The sequence below is a fragment of the Calidris pugnax genome, unplaced genomic scaffold (assembly GCF_001431845.1).
Source record: "Calidris pugnax isolate Ruff unplaced genomic scaffold, ASM143184v1 scaffold8, whole genome shotgun sequence".
In the NCBI taxonomy this organism is placed as follows: domain Eukaryota; kingdom Metazoa; phylum Chordata; class Aves; order Charadriiformes; family Scolopacidae; genus Calidris; species Calidris pugnax.
The window spans coordinates 4,951,902-4,971,717 of record NW_015090830.1 but is presented as its reverse complement, the minus strand read 5'-3'; the positions used below and the strand labels follow the sequence as shown (position 1 = coordinate 4,971,717).

Here is a 19,816-nt window from a genome sequence, read left to right as displayed (position 1 = left end):
AGGGGGAGGAAGGTGGTGGTGTCCAATGGACTGAAGTACCAAACCAGGGTCTTTTTAGTTCCTAGCCTAGAGTGATTTTGAGCAAGCCTCAAAGCATTCTGAGGTGCAGCAGCTGGCTCTGATACCTAGCTGGTGTAGGAGGCTTTGTGGCTTTCCTTATCTTGTACCCACTTAAATGTCTTTCTGAGATTTAAGCAGGGGAAGAAGGACACAGATCCTGTCACACTCTTACTGAAATAAAATTCAGAGCCTGCAGCCTTCCAAGGCAGAGCACCTTATTAAATGCAGAGTCTTCATGATATTTCACTTCTAAAAAATGCAACAAAAAGTCCTTAATCAAATTTCTCATTATCTTGGCTTGCAGTGCACATACAGTTATCTCCATTATATCTTTTAATATGTATTCATCTGTTCTGTTTGCACATGTAGTCTAGTAAAAACAGCGATGCTGATAAAATATTGGTTTAACTGATGCTGAAGGAGATAACTTGGGGAAAGGTTAATAAAAGCTGAAGCCAGCATGATTAAAGAAAAAAGGAGGTGATGCCTGTGAGCATAAGAGTATTGTACTGTGCTGGCAGGCTGGTGAGACGTAAGCACGGTGCACAGAGAAAGAGGAGCCGGGTGCTGTGGTGGCTGAGAGCACAGTAAAGTAGGGACGATGTGATTTTTCCCTGTTACTTGTTGAAGAGAAAGAGGAAAAGCAAAGGCAAAGAAAGAGGAAGCTGTAGCCATAGTGTGGGGTGACAGGCAAAAAAAAAGGGCTGGCAAAAAATGCCAACAGCCCAACAACCTCCCGCTATGTAGCAGAGCTGTTGCACACATACACCAGATTCAGCAGCATTGAAACGTGCTGCCTCAGAGGCCAGGACAGCTGTTTTGTATAGAAAACAGCTGGAGAAGGAGGAAAAAAACACCTCTGGCACGGGACCTGGGGTACCTAAGCCAGAGCCCTTTGCTGAAGCTGTCTTTGGGAGCATCCTCTGCAGAAGGAGGCGAGGGCCCTTCAGTTGAAAGCTGGCTTCTGGGGGTGTCTTCTCATCCTTATCTTTGTGTTGTACTGAAAGAAGAGGTGAAATGGGACAAGATATCCAAGCAAAATCATTGCCCATGGAAATAATTAAAAAATAAGTGCAAGCACCCCTTTGGTTTTCCAGGTCACGTTTCCCTACCTTCAAACGCACAAGTTATATATTGCTGAGAGGGATTATGCCCCGTATCTTTTTGCCCTTGTTACCTCTGGAGGAAAAACAGTAGTTAGAGAGCCTCCTTCTAGACTACAGCCAAAATGTATCCAAGTCTTGTTTATACCCAGTTTTTCTAATGCCAGCACTTTCTTCTGAATTAAATGGCTCTTCTTCCCTGCTTTTTCCATCATGGCTATGTTGAAACAGAGCAGCCTCTCAGCCTTCTCTTTGCTATGGAAAACAAGCTCTTCTGGTTTCCTCTCACTTGATCAGGTTTCTCTGTACCCCTGGATCAGCTTAGTAACCTTCCACTGAACTGGGGATGCTCTGAAAGCCTCCTTGATCCGGTGCAGAGTGTCATCTTAACAAGGCCTTGAAACTGCAAAAATATTTCTCAGTTTCTACCAGAAATGCTTCACCAGACCCATTCTCCAATTGCATTTGCCTTTTTCCATGGCTGCGTCGCACTGCCGGTCAGTCATTTGGCAATGTATTAGTACACCCAGTCTAACTGACGAGTTCCTGGCTCGTGGCAGAAATTCTTGTTATTAGTCCCCAGTGTTTGGCTTGGCAATTTCTACTTTTTTTCATCCCATTTTTATTACACAAGTCTCAAAGTCATCTGTGCCAGTGGTGCTTACTAGATTTGCATCCGTAGCATACGTAATCTGCATATTCACAGTTCTTTGTGATGTGGTGAATAAAGATTAATGAAAATGCTAAAGAATATCAGCTTGATCTTCAGGAGCCCCACCAGTAAATTCTTTTGAGGCCAGTGCGTCTCCTTTCAGCATTGCTGATTGCATTTCTCTTTGAGCCAGCCCCGTAAGCATTTCAGAGGTCCTCTTCTAATCCATGTAATTATTCAGTCTGATGAATCCTCTCCTATGTGATACCATATCAGATGCTGTTACCTAATCAGATTGTACAAACACCAGCATGACAAATTAATTAAACGCCCTGCAATTTCATGCACTGGTTCTTTCAAAGGTTTGCAGTGTAGGCTGTCTGGCTGTTGTTGTCTGGACCCTGCGTTAAGCTTACTGAGTATAGCCTCAGTCCTCAGCTTTGCCTGTGTTTGACTGAAAATACAGTGGTGAGATATTTTCATTTTGGAATGATGTTTATTAATAGTTTGAACCATTTCAAGTAATAATAAGAGGAGGAGAGTGTTCTACTTCATTGGCCGTTTTCTGAAGCGTTCATCATTACTTTTTCTCCATGTAAGAACCGCTTGAAGATTTCCTCCCGTTATTTTTTTTGTTTTCATTGCTGTGATGTGCGAGCTTGCTTGTTTACTTGATGTGGGCAAAGTATGCAACGTGGTCAGAAGGCACTGGAGTCCCAGCGCCAGCAGCACTCCCACAGACCTGAGCAAAGGCGTCCGCAGCAGACTGGGATTTTTTGCGAGCTGAAACCAGCAGTTCTGCTTCCCACTGACTTGGTAGCGTTCCACCGTGAGATCCACCATCGCCTTGAAAATAAAATGTGCATGTGAGCTTGTCAAATGAGCATTCGCAATAGGCATACAGCTTCGTTTCCCCCAGTTGATTTCATGGTCTCGTCTGCTGTTGGTAGAGATGCAGAGGTAGAGATGTCTCCTGCAGCAGAAGAGGGAAAGATAATGACCCTCTGCCAAAGCCATACCTTGCAAGCATTTTTTGGTCTGAAGTCTTCAAGTCTTTTCCTCTGTAAGCCTAATAAGACTTTTCTCGTGGCATCTTCAAAACCTGGCCTCTTCCTTGGTTCCACATCTACCAGCACAGGCACAACTGCCTTTATGTTTCCATGTGGTTTGCAGCTTCCCTGCTAGCAACAAATGGCTTTCCTATTGCAGGCTTCTTGGGGAGCGGGCAAGCTTGGCAAATGTGCTGAATTCACATTGCTGAGCATCCTGAAGAACTCACTGACTTGTTACCAAATCAATAAACCTTAGGGTCCAAAAATGTTTTTAATGTCATGAAGCATAAGGACATAGAGTGCATGTACTTCACTCAGAAGGCTTCAAAACAGAATATCCATTCTTGCACTGACCTGGATTTCACTTTCCTCTTTTAAAATCTGTTTATTCCAAACTACTTTGTCCTGATGGGTAATCATAATCGTCTATGACATAACATAATGCTGGCACTGAAAAAACTAAAATGTGTGATGTTGTTAACATCTGGTTCGTTAGGAGCAAGAAAAAGAAAAGACTTCTGGTTAAAAGCATATTATTGAATGCCTTCTAGTACCCATATGATTAAGGTATTTTATCTAGGTCCACTGTAGGCTTTGCAGTTTATTAATTCGCTGCAGGCAAACAACTTGGAATCAGAAAGTTGGAAACCCACTTGGCAAGGGCTTTCAGAGGCGCAGGGGCAGTGGCTTGCTCACCAGCCTCTGTGTAGTCCCCACCATGGCTGTGGCACCTTGGCTCGCTTCGCATGGCATACAGTAATATAGTACAAAGCCTTCTGAGCTCATGGGTGCCTTAAGCCACTTCAGTTCTTCCGGTCTCCAGAGAAGAGTGGTAATCTTAACCTGAACCAATATTTTAAAAATGAAATAAACAAACAAATGACATTTATACAATTCTTTCACCATAGTACAGTGTAAACTGTGAAACGTTCCAAATAAACATTGCTCTGAAATGTAAAGTTGCCCGGAAGATTACGACACCTTTGTGAACAGTCCTCAAATAACCAACATAGGAATTTAGCACAGAAAGGAAAGGCAGTTATTTAACTGAAACTTAACGACCATTTTGCCTAACAGCTGTAAGAGAAACATATCCAAATCATACAAAACAAGACGTGACTTTTCTCATGGTCACAGGTGTCAGGATTGAGAGTTGATAGCACCCTTTAAAAGATACTACCTTTGGAATATTAAAAGCAGTATTAAATTCAACAAAGCCAATCTTAGCATCATCACTTCATATAGAACTGAACCATTCTGTCTTTCCATTGTTGATACAATTTCATCTGCTTAAGTTTGTGAGGCTGGACAAGATGAGAGGGGGCAGTCTCAACACTTGATACATCCTTCCATATCTTCTGATAAGACACCTGGGGAAGCAAAAACACTCAAGAAGAATTACTCCTCAAGGAAAAAACATTTTTGAGTTGCAGTGAGTTCAGAGGCTACTGGATCAGGTCTTACCATTTGCATAAAATAGCATTTTAAGTACATTTACTTTCCATTCACGAAACATGAGCTTGAAATAAGAAGCTTATGTTTCAAGTTATTACCATACTAGCAGTTGGAGCCCCATCCCTAGAAGTCCTTGTGGCTGTTTTAAAATTCTAACTAAAAATACAATGGCCTTTCTCAAGGGCTTTTTTTCCCTTTTGTTTTTTGCTTTGTAGCCCTTGTTTCTTTCCCAGCGATGCTTCTGACAACATGGCTTGATAGTTAGCACAACTCCACTGACTCCTCCAGAACCCTTTCTGCCCATCAGCTGGCGCCTGCCCCTGTGCTGCAAGGCCCAGTGCTTTCCCAGAGCGGGCAGAAAGGATGGTCCTCACAGAGCGACCACCCTATTGCTTCCCATCCCCGAGAAACTTTACTGCCAGTGTGAACTAAATGCTGTCACTCCACCAGGTCTGTTAGGAGGGGTGCTCTGTCACTGGAATGCCTCACGCAGGGCTGGGGCTGGGACGTGGTCTGGGTGTTTGCATTGTGAGTCCCATTACACAAGCACGAAGAGCATGCCAGTTCATCCCGACGCAGCCCTCTGGGGTTTAGCAGAAACCTTTGGGGTTTAACCATCATCAACAGTACGTCCATTAGTGCTATAGATCTTTCTCCGAAAGTCTGGGCGCAGAAGGGGAGCACAGTTTTGCTAGACCAAACCAGAGCTGATCCCCAAATTGGGGGTCAAATAAATACTGTGACTGAAAAGAGGTTCAAACTATTCTTCTTTGTCCTCTGCTATTTGGGTTTCGAGATAAGCATGCAACAGAGCTTCAGAGTAGAATTGCCTTTTAATTTTGCAATGCCTATAATTCAAGGCTCTTTGGCTATAAATCCCCCAGTTTCAGGGAGAAAAGGCTTAATCCACTAGATACCACTGTGACAAGCATCTGCTTCCTCAAAGGCATCTTTATTAAAAGGAATCAAGATAGTCTCCTTCGGGAAAGACATCACGAAAGCTCTGTAATAAAAAGAAATACCTTATTTTCCTTAAAGCCTTTGGATCAACAGCAGCAGCTTTGCTACTGGCTGCAAAAAAGAATTTATAGTATTTGAATATGTAATTGAGTCAGCCTGTTTTTTGTTCAGAGTGAGATAAGTCATATAGCTAAAAAAAGACATTAAATTCTTCGCTCAGATTTTAACTGTATTTGTTTAAGAGATTGTTAGTTGAGTTACACAATTATTGCAGCTTGGTTCCTAATATAAAATGAGATTTTGGCACTCTTGCCTGGAGTTGACAAATCAGTCAAACCGGTAGCTTAAATTTGCAGTGACAGCAACAGTTCTCCTCCACTTTAACCTCGACAAAAGATTTTCCCCAATCTCAAACACTAAAATGAGGTTGAAACATAAAGTCAGGTCTTTCAAAAAGAGAACACAGAAGTATAAACGAGTTATGTCATGGAAAACGAAATAGATATATGAATATATCCATGAATAGATATAATATATATGTAGTTCCTCTGCTTCTTAAGTTTACAGAAATACATCCCTTTTGTTAAGTTTGAGGCAATGTGGTCTTACCCCATGGCAGGGCAGGAGGTAATCCGCAGTGCTTTCAGAGCTGGTTCAGCTGTCTGTGATGAGAACAGAGATGTACGAATGTCTGGAGCCCACCAGGGTCCATCTTGCCCAGCAGGTGGGGGAACGTGTACATATGTACCTGCCCCACACCTGAGCAAGAGCTGCTGGGGATGTACTTGAGGCGGAGGACGAGAGGAGGAAAGTGTGAAGAAGGAAGGTATAAAGCATCTGAGGATGGGCAGCAGCAATAAGCTGTTTTCTGCAACACCGTCTACTGCTCCTTGGTGAAGTGCCTTATGACCTGAAGAAAGCTGAATCTGCTGCTGGAACCCATTGGGAAATGTATGTTACTCAGTAGCAACAGGCATAGAGGTGTATTTTCCTGGGGATTGGGCTCCAGAGCTCACTGGGGTTTAAGAATCCTGCCCTACGCTGTTATAAAAGTAGAGTAACCAATTTCAGGAAATTCACTGCCTGCAGTAAATTTGGCACAATCCAAAGGCTCTTTTTGCATCACCTAACCTTCAGTTTAGACTATTCAAGAGAGGTGTCATGACGCCTGCTTTCACTTTGCTCTTATCACAGTCATGTTTTTGACTCTTTGGGACAAAGAGTTTCAGATAGAGAGTTTAGAAAAGATACTCGCTGTGCAGCATCGCTAAAGTCTTTAAATACCTGGAGTAGAGAACTCTGCTTTTACCATTCTTTTAAGCTGGTTTTGAACATCTGTCTCTTTAGGATCACCGCTTCCAAATGACAGTGCTTTGGAGGACCATCCCACAATACTCCTACAGCTCTTAGACTGCAGGTCCTAAACTAGAGCACTTCTTGCATTCCAGCAGAATATAGCCTGGGTTTAGCTCCAGTTACAAATTTTCCTTTGAGACCTGAATTTTCAAGTTTTGTTAAGGCAAAATACAGCTACCTACAGAGACCATCAACTTGTCCATGGTAATGTTTGTCCTTCTATTACCTGTGCATCCAGAGGTTTGCAAATGAGAGTCTTTTTTTTCTTCCTTTTTTTTTTTTCAGCCTTGTACCTTGTATTGTATTTTGTCTTCTGACATTGAAGATTTCAGCAAAGGATAAATTGCATTCTATTGTTCTTGTAGACGGAGAAGCATAGTGAAGAACTCACTGAGTAAGACTAGCTTATAGGCGGAATGACGCTATCAAAGCAAGCCAGCTCAATTTTTTGATCCCCACAACAGCAATAGTGTGACACTCAACTCGACTCTCTCCCCCTTGGTGAGAGTCTTGGCAGGACGCCCATCCGAAGCCAATTTTGTATTTCATATTAAAGCAGCTCAGAGATAAATTTTAGCTGTGCTAAATTAATGCTTTATATCCTGCATATACTTCCCTGCACATCAGCCACGGGACAACAAAAAAACAGGGATGGAGAGGATAGAAAAGAGATTGCATCTCCTCTGACTTTGAGGAAATAGGGTGTTAAATGATGCAGAAAGCAGACCAAGACTGGTCAGGGGGTGAGGAGACTGTGATGGGAGGCTGTTCTCCCAGTGAAACCTCTGCACAACGTAGAGTACTACATTGTGAAGGAATGGTAGATAGTCTGTATCTTCATTGCATTTCTTACCTCCTTTGAAATCCAAGAGTGAGGAAATCCGTCATATAAAACCAGTGACTCAGATGGAGAACCTACTAGGCAAAATTACCTGTTGCACTATGATGTTTTAGCATCCAGGAAGGACAGAACATACCTAGCTTGATTGCATTTCAAATTAATTGGTATTTTACATGTATTTCCATTATTACGGAAAACCATTTATTATATAACAGCAGCAATTGGGCTCTCAGTTGCCATGAGATCACATAAGCAACAGTAATCAAGTTCTCCCATGGTCTCCTGCTCTTCTAGGTCAGAGATGGTATTTTCAGCCTTGCTTGTGTAGAAATATTACTGTGCTTCCCCTTGTGAAAGATGGGGGGGGTTTCAAAAAGAATGCATGATTTCAAGAGAAACTTCTTAGCTACCTGTGCTCTGTGCACCCACGTCCTGGAAAAACCCATATGCAAGAATTTCATTGTGAGTTGACTTGTTGACTTCACGTCATTGGATACTGAGAGAACCAGTCAAGCTATTTTTAAAAGGACATGTTAGCCAATCCTGTCAACACCACTTGAAAGAACCGGGAGAGAAGTTCAAGGTTCTCAAAACTTAGGCTGGGCACATAGAAGATTAGATTTTCGGAGAGAAAAAATTTACTTTGGAGAAAGTCTGCCTGTTCTCCTTCCTGTCTTCCTCCACTCCCACCTCTTTACCACCCACTTCCCATTTATTTTGAAAAGATACATTAGGTCAAATTTTAGAGGTGGAATTACTGGTTTAGTGACTCCGTTGCTTTCTGCAGGTATTGGAGTGTTGGAAAGTGCTGTAATGCCTGGAAGTGCTTCAAAGCGTGTTTTGTAATAAATTCACCCACCCTAGAGAAAGGAAATCACGGTCACTATCCACAGTTTGTTTCCAATTTGACTGAATAACTTCAATCTCATTCTAATAAAGCTGGTACAAAGAATAAGAATGGTAGGGAAAGAAAAACAGATACAAATGAAAGGTTTTCTTACCAATGTTGTGGACTTTGTTTATGATGGGTGTTTCCAGCAGCGGAAACACCAAGTTTGTATTTAGGCTGGTGATCTGGGTGCCCTCTATTTGTCGCTTCTAAGCAGTTAAGACATGAGCTAATCTGGCAGCTCTGTGTTCGCAGTCTCAGGCACTCACACCTAACAAACTCTGCTTTGTGTAGCCCAAACTGCGCTTTTCCTAGCCAGCCGCATGCTGGAGGGAACAGCTGCTTAATGATGGGCCTTAACCAGCCGTGCTCCCTGCTCCTGACACAACAGCTGCTGAAAATCGCAGACCTCAAATACGTTCTGCCTCACTGAAGTTGGGCGAAGCCCTAGAACATAAGTAACAAGTCTGTGCCGGGCCACATGGGGAGGTAAATGCTGTAAGAGTAAGCTAATGGACAGCAGATAATTGCACAGTGCACTAAGTACACATTAAGGTAGGGCTGCATTACACACTCAGGGACAGCTGGGCAGGCTCCCACTTCTCAAGTCAGGCACAGAAGCCTTATTTGATGGTTATGTGTATTTTTTGTAATCATTGTAGCTTTGACATGTACTTTATAGCTTGCTTTTTCTTTTTTTTTTTTTGACATAATGCAGTACTGAGGAGGATAAAAGACCAAACGGCAATTATTTGCCTTTCTTCTTCCTAAGCCCAGCCATATGACAAGTCAAGAATTTTGTGCGTTTGCTCAGCAGGCTCCTTCTCTCTCCTGTCTGCAGTGAGAGAGAGAGAACATTTACCCAAGCTGAATGAACAAAACCTACAGACACTTGCTTCAGTTTGCTTTAGCCTTTCATCATGTACAAATAATGTTCATTAAATGGCAGAGACTTGGTTGCTTTACATATTTTGCCTAGCAGACGTATGTGATGACACTTCAGGGAGCTTTGAATGGCTAGGGGAGCTCTGCTGACAACAGAAGGGTTGCACTTCGCAAGCTACACTTATTTTGGTGTGCTGGTGGCTACTGGGGGATGGAGGGAGGGAGCAAGGGGCAGACAACAAAAGGTAGCCCCCCCTTATTCTGACATTTTCAATTTTTGAGTGACTAACGTGTGCTTCAGTCATGTCTGAAAGTGATTTAAAGAAAAAAATCTATTTTTGCAGAGAGTGTCTTTCTTCCCTTACAGCCCGATTATCTGAAACCATTTTGGTCCCATCCCACACAGTGTCACTGAGGCTGAGCTTCACTGTCTTCTGCAATCAAAGCAGCCTGGATATCTATCACTGAACTAAGTGGCTCAAGAGTTTATTTCCCAGAGGGATCAGCGACTGATTTAACAGGAGGTCCCCTTGGGGAACATTCATCTCGGGAGGCTTCCACTTCTTTGTTACACCAAACCCCAAAATACCGGGTTGCATGGCCATACTCTAACAAAGTAACCCACCTCTCCCAGCTGACTATCAGTTCTTTTTGTGGCAAAATTAGTAACTCTAAACAATAGCAGCAGTAGAGTAATCTCTAGAGCAGCCACAAAGGTGCAGGATAGCACATGCAATGATACTAAAACACTTTGCTTCAGTATTGACAGCCCTGAATCTGACTGTTGGCTTCTTGCAGAGTTTGCTGGGTAGAGTTATTACATCCCTTAAGTTCCACATGGAAAGGGAATTGAGAGGAAATACAAATTATTTGTCTTCCAAGTAGGAGGACACAGAATCTTAATCACTAACAAAGAGTGGAAAGTGTACAGAAATAAGTGAGCTGAATCAATAAAAGTAAATTTTACATATCTGGCCTCCAGGGTCCTTTCCACAAGTGCCAAGGTAGGAAAATAAACCACCTCACAATTCCTGAGAGAGAGAAGTCTTAGTAGAGACTTAGTAGGACTGCAGCTTTGGTCCATGGAAGGAGAAATCCTTTCCCTTTTGCCTTAAGCTAATGATCCAGGTAGCATTTCCTTGTCTCCTGGTACCCTAAGGACTTGAACCTGTACTGCCTCTGTTGTGTGGTGCTTTGCTTTCACTGCTCAAGGCTTAATGCCTGGGAGCACACTTGACGAAGCTGAAACATAAGACAAGATTTTTGTGCACTTAAAGTAGTTTAACAAGTTCTACTGAACTTGCGCAACTCATGCTTTGCAGATGCTTGGCCAAGTTTTGGTCTGTTTTAAAGGCACTTTTGGTATCCTCTGCCACATATCAGAAGTTTTCACCAAATGCTGCATGCATTAAGATTTTTTTAACATGAAAAGTTTAAGGAAAATAGTTTAAAAATCTACAAATCCAGGGACGAATCCATTAATTTCCCCTATTCTTACAGCTGGCAGAAGTATTTGCTAGGATTTTTTTTTTTTCAGGTCGGGTCTTTCCCTAGACAAAAAACAGGCTTATACTAGATACAGGATCTTGTAATCGGGAGTGCCAGGTGACCTTATGTGAAAAAATACCACTTAAGAGAAGTACTTACAGTATGTGAGAAAATGAGAAAGCAAGAACCGTGCATGAACTTAGAAATACAAAAGAAGCCACTATAGTATCTAAATTACTGAAAAAATACTGTTCTGCACTAATTTACATCTATGAAAAAGCCAGTAACACCAGAACTGTAAGAGTAAAAACTGGAAGGCAAGTGGAGCTAAGCAATTTCTTGCCATGATGTGAAAATATAGGTGACTTATTGTCAAGGACAAGATCTTTGGTGAAAGCAAGGAAAAAAGCAGGTCTTTGCAGCAACAAGGAGAAGTGGTAGAGAGCCATGAAACAAAAGATCCTTCAGGAAAGGAGAGGAAAATGGAGAAATGGAGATTCCTGCCTTTGCTAGCAGGAGAGCGTGTTTTAATGTGCAAGGGAAATGGCTGTGGTTCTTCAGATGCCAGTTCTGAACTGTGTTGAGGCTGAGGGTGAGAGTGGCCTCTTAGGGTGATTGCCCAGGGAAGGTGTGGGGTCTCTTCCACATCTCCCAGATGTTCAGCTTGGGGCAGTGCTTTAAACCTGCCCCCAAGGGCCCCTTCCAACCCTAACTTCTCTGTAGGCTTTGTTGCTTAGTGAGAAGGTGTGATGAGGGAGAAAGCGGCCATCTCCATTTCAGGAGAGAGACACAAGAAGTATTTCAGCAGAGACAGTTAATGCTAATAAAAAGGCAATATGCCAGAGTTGTGAGATGCTGACAGGTAAGGGTCCTGTGTGGATTAAATTTGCTGTGTGCGTACAAGCAAGTCTTATAACAGGTCTTGCAGAGATTTAATTTATAAACATGAGAAAATACAATTTTATTAAATATGCAACTGATAGTAAATCAACTTACTTTTTACTTTGAGGGTATAATGTGAGGAAGAGAACAGAGCCTGTTTCTGTGAGAAATTAAAAACAAAAGAAGGAGCACTGGGGGAGCATTGCAGATACTGTATCGCTTGTGATTAAGGCAAATAATCTTTCTGTGTAGATACATGTGATGTGCATTTGTGTCCTCCCCAGTGCTTTCTACCACTTAAAAGTAATCAAAATGGAATTTGGTGAAGAAATTATAGCTATTCCACGGGGCATTTTGAAGAGACAGGGAGCTGACCTTCTCCTGGTTTTATGTGTCTCAATTTATGTCTCAATTTTATTTGTCTATACTCATAGACTTAGAAACAGAAGTAGTTTTTGAGATAAAATGAGTCTCTGGTCTCCACGTGGAGGAGGTCTGAAGATAAATAAATTCAGCCTGGAGTTAGCCACACTTCTGTGACACGGTCACAAATGCATCTCACCTTTGTGGATGAGCTCCCAGGGACGCCTGAATGAAACACTCCCATAGTGCTTTGAGAGCAAGGCATTCCCATCTGAGTTTCACCTTAAAAACATTTTGGACAATTGATTAGCATCAGCCAGAGTATACCAGGGAGGTCATAATACAGGGGAATATCTCTGGCATGTTGATTTTGCATCTGTCTCATGCCCTTACAAGCACTGCTTGCCTGAAAAAGGCCAGGAAAAGTTGATGGTTATGTTCTCATCTCAGGGGACAGGTTTCTCCATAGCCGTCAGTGAAAATGGCAGTGGTTTAGCTCTCCTGCATACAGGTGTCAGCCATTCCCATTTAATACTACCCGGGGAATACATCCCAAAGGGCTTCCCAGCTCTCTTGGCTTTGGGGTCAGTGCTCTCCACATCTCCTGGGGAGGCGACCATCTGCAGCGGCTGATGCACCCCTCCAAGATTGCTCCCTGTCATAAATATTCTGTCACTTTGTCAAATGTAGTTTTACATGAGGCACATTTGGGCTTCACCGTGTCTGATTTCTTTCCTGTGGTCCTGAAGCATTTTCTTCTGTAGCCCCCTGTGGGTTTTTATATTATTCTCTGTCTCGTTGTGCTGGTTGTTGTGCCTGAATCTACTCACAGGCAGTAGGTGCCCCAGGGTAGTGTGCCATAGCTACTCTTCCAGCTGCCCACCATGTCTTCTTCTGCCTTTGTTCTTGCAGTGGGAAGAATTTCCAGTTTTCACTGATTTCACTGTTGCCACTGCTGCCCTAGTTATTGCTGCGCCTCCTGGCTGGGCCCATAAAAAGTGCTGTTTCCTGATGCATCCCAGGTCAGGTGAAAGCAGTGCTCTAAAAGTATGTCATTTGGATTTAGAACCTTTATTTAAACTCCTCCCAGAACACACTTTCATACAGCCTTGACATTGGACAGCAATTGGATAATGTCAACAAGTACAAGGGGGAGTCTGGTCATGGTCACAGAGTAGCAGGCATTTCGGATAAGAGTAGAAATCTTGCAAAAGTGTTCATTTTTGCTTTTCCTTGCTGCTTAGGAAGGTGAAAGGGGAAAAAATTTGTTATTGGTTGCATTCTAGTCTTGGTGGCTTGGTTTTTGTTTCTCAGGGTATATAGGCTTTCTTCTGGGCCATGTTCTCCTTACTTAAGAAGACAGAGTAAATTTGCTTGAAATTTTGGTACACTAGCATTTTTTTAAGATAAATCCATGACACCCACCCTGCATTTATATTTTCTTTTGAATTAGGAAGCAGCAAGAAAAACTCTCATTTTCAGGGCGATCCTAAGGACAGGCCCCACACCACAGGGGTGTCTAGGTGTCCCTCTCTCCAGACAAGCATCTCTCCTTCCTTCAGACCAGGTTTCAGGGCTGTGGTCTCTTGCAGTGCTGTGGACAGGGAAAGCCTGAGGGGGTTCTCTCACGGCCAGCTCTAGGAAAGGAGCAGGGGGGAGGTCAAGTATTTTAACAGTGGGCTAATAGGAACTGACCTCAGATGGCTTTTCAGTCATCTGACACATGATCTACAACAGATGCTGACTCAAAATTAGAGATACTGAATTAGGGTAAAAGCTTTGCAAAATAAAACAACCCTAAACAAACAAACAAACAAACAAAAAAAAAAGGGCCCAAAACAACAAAGACTCTTCAGTCATCATCTTCAAGCTACAAGATCAGACTCCCTCAACCCCTCTCAGGGCTATCTCTTCATACGCTACCTTTGAGCAGTCAGTCTTCTTGTACCAGGATAAATGTGTGCATGCTGTTTTTACCCCATTTTCTCCCACTTCTACATCTATGTCCATGGAAGTCTTACACAGACCTATGTCAGAGCACCAGCTGTTTCCCTCAAATTGCCTACCGGTGGTTCCTGCTTTAATGAGAAACCCAGCCAGAAGCAGAGGTGCAGATGGGATGACGCTCGGGTAGTGTTGCCACAGTGGTCTGATCATGCGTTGCTTACAGAGCATCGGATCCCTCAAGGGTCCCTCTGGCAGCCCAGTTCCCGCAGTGGTGACAGGGGGGGCAGACCAGCCAGAGCCAGCTGGTACATTTGATACTGAAGATTTCAGTGTGACAGGATTTAGTAAATGAAAACTCAGCTAGCAATCATCAGGAGAGAGATTATTTGACACAGGAGAAAGCCTGTCCCCTGCGTCAGCTTGCTCTTTAACTGAATACTTTTGCTCTCTTTCATTTTCTTAGAGGGGGGGGCAGGTAGGAAGAAGGATGTAGTGAGAAGGGGAACATGTTACAAATGTTCACTGAACCGAACATAAATTTGGCCAAGTTACTGCCAAAGTGAGCGGGTTTTTGATGTCACCCTTAGGTAGATAACTAGGTAGAACAGACTTGAAAACATATCGGGGAGAATCCCAGCTTCAGACAAGCTGCAGGAACGTGCCAGCTTTCACTGGGTCATGGGCTGCTTTTCCAGGATAAGAACAATTGAGGACTGACTATGTTTCTTGGATTTTACTTGCTCTTATTTGAAACGTGCACTTCAAGCATTGACTGCATAGTCAATAGTTAACTTCAAATGAAGTAGAAAATGTGCCCTTCTAGTTAGATATAGACCATTGAAATTCTATGCAGTACATAGGTAATAACATTTTTTTAAAAGTAGAAGGAAATGTATACAATAGGTGTGGCTTTCTCAGTGGATTTTTTTATGTTTTTATATGCCTAATTCAATCCGAAATAAAATATCAGTCAACCAGTAGTCTCTGGGAGGGGAGGAACATTTGAGAAATGGGCAGACTCTATAGAACCAGCTTAACAGACGGACTTTGAATTTTTGGCAACAGAGGTGGGTAGCTGTAGACTGGAACCAAACCTTTTCTGCCAACATTAGTGAATAGTACTGAAACCTCATGCAAAATAGGACAAGACAGACTCTTGACATTTTCCTTACAACTGTTGCTTTTTAAATCGCTGCCTTTGCATGCAAAAGTTTGTTGGATTCATCCATTATTCATGTCCCAGAAATTTGATAGAGGTCTCATATATTCCTTCTAAGAGGATAAAGCCAGCTGCAGCACCAAATTGTAAAGATGTGGTTACTGGCTAAATGTTATTTAGTGTATTACTTGGTATTCCTCTGAATCTTTTGGGTGGAAATTTAAAAATGCTTGTCCTCTCTGATTTTAGTGAACATTAGAGACAGCGCACAATTATTCATAAGGAAGGGCTCAAGGGGTTGTTACTGGGCCCTCTAGCAAAGATTTCATCTCGCTAGTGACAATATAATGTGTTACAGAAGATTTTGTGTAGAAGTAGCTCTGGATCTTGGTGCCTGCCTTTTTTGAGAAGTGCTTTAGGAATATCACTTACTTCAACTAACCTGTTCAGGCACCTACCAGATCGTACTCAGCCTGAAAGTATTGCGTGCTTTTTTTCTGTTACCTCTAAAAGAAGGGTCAGCAATGTCAGTGACTTTGTGTTAATCACATTTGATGGATAGCTAACTTCTTATACTGTGACTATTTTCAATATTATTACTGTCTAGTCCTGGGTGGTTTTTGTTGACAAGCTACACAAATCTTTGTAGAGATACACTCTGTTGTGTGTGAAACAAGCATGGAATACTAATGCTACTGATGAAGTTTTGTTATTGATTTTTGTTCACACAAAACGTGCACAAAATAGAGTCAGATAAAAAAAAATGGAGACCTTGCCCTGGTTTATATTTTTTTTCTTTATGAGAGATTTAATTGGAAATCTAACAGGAAATTAGACTGGAAGATTACCAACTGCATGGCTGGCATGCCATGAAAGATCAAGTGCCTGTGTCTTTCATATTATACCCAAAGCAGCTTTATCAAGTATCTGGGATTTCTGGTGGATTTAAGGATATCAAATATAACATCAGCAGCTTCAGTAGCAAAAATACTCTCGGATATGTGGGATAGAAAAGCTATACAAGTTCTCGTATAATGTTTGGAAGTTGAGGATGAAGAACCTTTTGCATTGTCATCGTAAAGTGAAAAAGGTGTAAGAAAGCTACAGAAGCTAAATCATCTGTACACAACCCTACTGACTGCTCATTTCCTAAGGATCTTTCCATAGAAGCATTTAGGAGGATTGCTTTTTCAGGGCTAGCCTCTAGAGAATTTCATCATGTCAAGCAGCCATTCCACAGGAGTATAAATTAATGGCAACATATCTCTTACAAAAATCCCTTTTGGATTTTGCCAGTTTACCTTACCTGGTACACAGTGTGTCTCTGGAGAAAATTACTCAGAAGTATCTACTTGGCTATCATTTGTTCATACAAAAGAGTTCAGAGGTCAGCCTGTAAAACCAGGGAGAAAGAACAGTGCTCAAGTCTTTCTCTCTGTCCTACTTCAGTGGAAAACAGGGCCAAAGTCACATGGAGCTAGTTTCACTGGCTTGAGGACAGTGCTCAGCAAAGATTGTCTCTCTGTAGAGGGATCATAGTGCCGTGCCTCTTGACAGATGTGATTTGTTAAAGCCACGTTTATCCCAGGGACCGTGGCAGAATTGGATTATCATCCTCCACACACTCTGGTATTCAGTAGTTGTGCAAGCCAGGAAGGAAGCACTTGTGCTTGTGAAACTGTGCTGGAAATAATTCAGCTGTTTACATCTGATGATAAGCTTTTAAACCAGACTACCTGAAATTGGTTAGCTGTTTAAATTGAAGCTGCCAGGAATACTTCACTGTTGACAAAAGAAAAAAATGGGGGGAAAGTCATGATCAAGGAACCCTCCATATGGCATTATCTATTACTGGCAACAGCAACAGGGACATTCAGCGTCTTTAGAAAGTTTAAATGAAAATATTATAACTCGGTATACACTTTGACATAGATTACAACATCATCACAAGAGACAGCTACACTTGACTATTCCTTTCAGAGGCCACAGTCTTTTCCACAAATTGTTTGAGTACAGTTTTATACACCCAGTAGTTGTTTCGGCATCTGCAGATTAAATATAATTTGAACTCTTATTGATACAATAGATAGAATTATTTATACCCCAGAAAAGCTTGTATATAGCAACTGCAGGTATTCCATATCTAACACATGGTATTTTCAGGAAGGGACAAACTGGAGCAAGACAGATGAAAGCATTTGGAGCCTCAGGTCAGAACACATTGCAAGAGAGAGATTTAGCAGATATCAAGGATGGAGAAGTTGGTATTTTCTACAGCTGTTTGCTATCATGTTGACAGTGCTGCTTTCAAAAATGAAGCACATCTCACAGAGTGGAAGAGAACTGTAGGAAAAGTGCTTATTTCTGCTATGAGGATGTGGTTTCTTTTGAAGGCAATGGGAATTGCTTGCTTAGATGGTCTTAGGAAGAGAAAAAAAAAGTCAAAAGACTTAAACCAAAAGACTAAGCTTAAATTTGAAATGGAAAGACTTCACCAAGATTACCCATTGATACTCTGCCTGGTTTGTTCATTCAGAAAAAGCTGTATTAGAACTGCCGTGTAAGTGGATAGACTGAGATTTGGAGGGTGGCTTGGAGAGATGTTCCTGGCTGGCCTCATTGTCATGGCCCTGTCAGCACACATCAGCTGTAACCCATAGGAGCTAAATACTTGTGAAAACAAGTCATATTTCATCCTTCATGCTTTTTGAATCAAATCTTGTTTTAAAAGTTTGCTGAGTGTATCAGATGATTGATGCTGTCACACTGCAGATAAAATTTGTCATTCTGTCATTTTATTCAATATTTTAGAAGCATTTTGATGCAAACTGGAATTTGAAGCAGTTACACATTTTTTCCTATGGTTCACCTTAGTTATAAAAACAATTCATCTAATTCTCAGTGATTCATTAGCAGACATTTCCTAAATACAGACCTAGAATGAATTAGTAGGTTAGTTGAATCTCAATATGTCTTGAGATACATGTGCTGTATTTCTTTTTAAATATGCTACAAGGCGATATAAACGAATATAGTATCAGACATTGTGAAATACATGAAAGGAGAACAGATATGTTTAGTCATGTGCGTATCTGGCTTAGTTTCATAATAAGGATGGTATCTGCTATTCACAACAACTACATGGGATGTAGTGAAAAGCTCATTACCCTGAAAAAAAAGTTTAAGCTCCTGAAATTTCAGCATGTAATAATGTCAGAGTTTTTACCTGTGCAGATGGCCTACAAGGACTGTACTTTGCTCACTTCAGGACTAAGGCCTCAAAGTGGCATTTAAATGGTCTTGTATCATCCACGATTATTATCAGGTCATAAAATTACTCTAGAATGCAAAGAGACTGAATTCTGGTATAGCAGGAGTTCCATTATATACTTTAGAAATAGGTATTTGCCTTAATACTTGACTTGAACTTAACTGTCTGTATGAAATGATGAAGTCATCTGTGTCACAAGTAACAAGTTACTGCTGCTAAACCTACAGTTATAAGGTCCAATTTAAGCTGAAAACAATGAGAGTGGAACTTGCTTATTCCTTCAGAAACCAGCTGCAGAACATTGTTTTTGATACACTTCAGCTGTGCTACATTATTTAATCTTTCTGTGTTTCAACAGGCTTTGAATAGGGGCATTGCTGCTGTCAAGGAAGATGCTGTGGAAATGCTGGCCAGCTATGGGCTGGCCTACTCCCTGATGAAGTTCTTCACGGGTCCGATGAGTGACTTCAAAAATGTAGGCCTGGTGTTTGTGAACAGCAAGCGAGACAGGACCAAAGCAGTTTTGTGCATGGTTGTGGCTGGTGCTGTAGCTGCTATATTTCATACCTTAATAGGTAAGGTCACTTCACGTCTAATTAACATGTCTTTTCATTTTTTTTCCCTTGCCTGTTCTTCAAACTGATGAACCTGTAAGCTTAAGATTTCATTTTTAAGTACAACAGGAGATGAAAAAGAGATTCAGTCTCTTGGGCTGGTATCACGCCTATCTACACAATTTTTATTACTTTTTAAACAGGCAGATTCCACCTCCAGGGCATGCCTACCTGGTGGCTCACTGTGATGTTGCTTGCTTTCAGTCAGGTGTCTGAGCAAAACTTTGGCTAAGTTGACAGGTTGCATGAAGATGACAGCTCAGTCTTACTGTCAGGTAGTGACCAGCAGTTAACAGTATCTCCCCAAATGGGGTTAGCAGGACTTCAAGGTGTGCTTGGTAGGTCTGTTTGTCAGAAGAGTGTCCTCCCTACATTTGTCAGTGTACTCCCTCGGTACTTCTTTTGCTACTTACCTCACAGTACAAAACTCTAAGCAAGTAGGTGCCAGCATCCTCGTTGAAATATCAGATATTACCCTGTACTAGTACTAGTCATCATCCACTTCTGTTGAATAACTAATCTGTAAGAGAAGAAGTAGTTACTAAAAACACTTTATGCCAAACTGAGACCAGCTCCCCAAGTGAAGTCTGAAGCAAAGAAAATACACAAGCAGATATGAACTGAAGATAAAAAGTAAAGCAGCCACAGGATTTGCCAGTTCCTAAGAGCCTGGAGAAATGTGGTATCAACACAAGCATCAGCCAGTACCACAACAATAAAAAGGCATGTGGCCTGGAAGACTAACTTCATCCCCTCCAAGAACTGCTCCAGATTCCCGGCACCTTCTGGCTCATTCCACAGAGCTGAAGCCTCTGGACCTCAGCAACAAGGAATAGGAG

The 19,816-nt window shown here is 41.9% G+C and overlaps 1 protein-coding gene across 1 annotated transcript in view; it reads left to right on the top strand.

Annotated features, from left to right (window-relative positions):
- ANKH (ANKH inorganic pyrophosphate transport regulator) overlaps positions 1-19,816 on the top strand; it is a 108,638-nt gene that overhangs the window by 37,269 nt on the left and 51,553 nt on the right. The window contains exon 2 of the mRNA XM_014940951.1: positions 18,722-18,938. Within this exon, the coding sequence (XP_014796437.1) occupies positions 18,722-18,938 (217 nt within the window). The remainder of the gene's footprint in view (positions 1-18,721; positions 18,939-19,816) is intronic.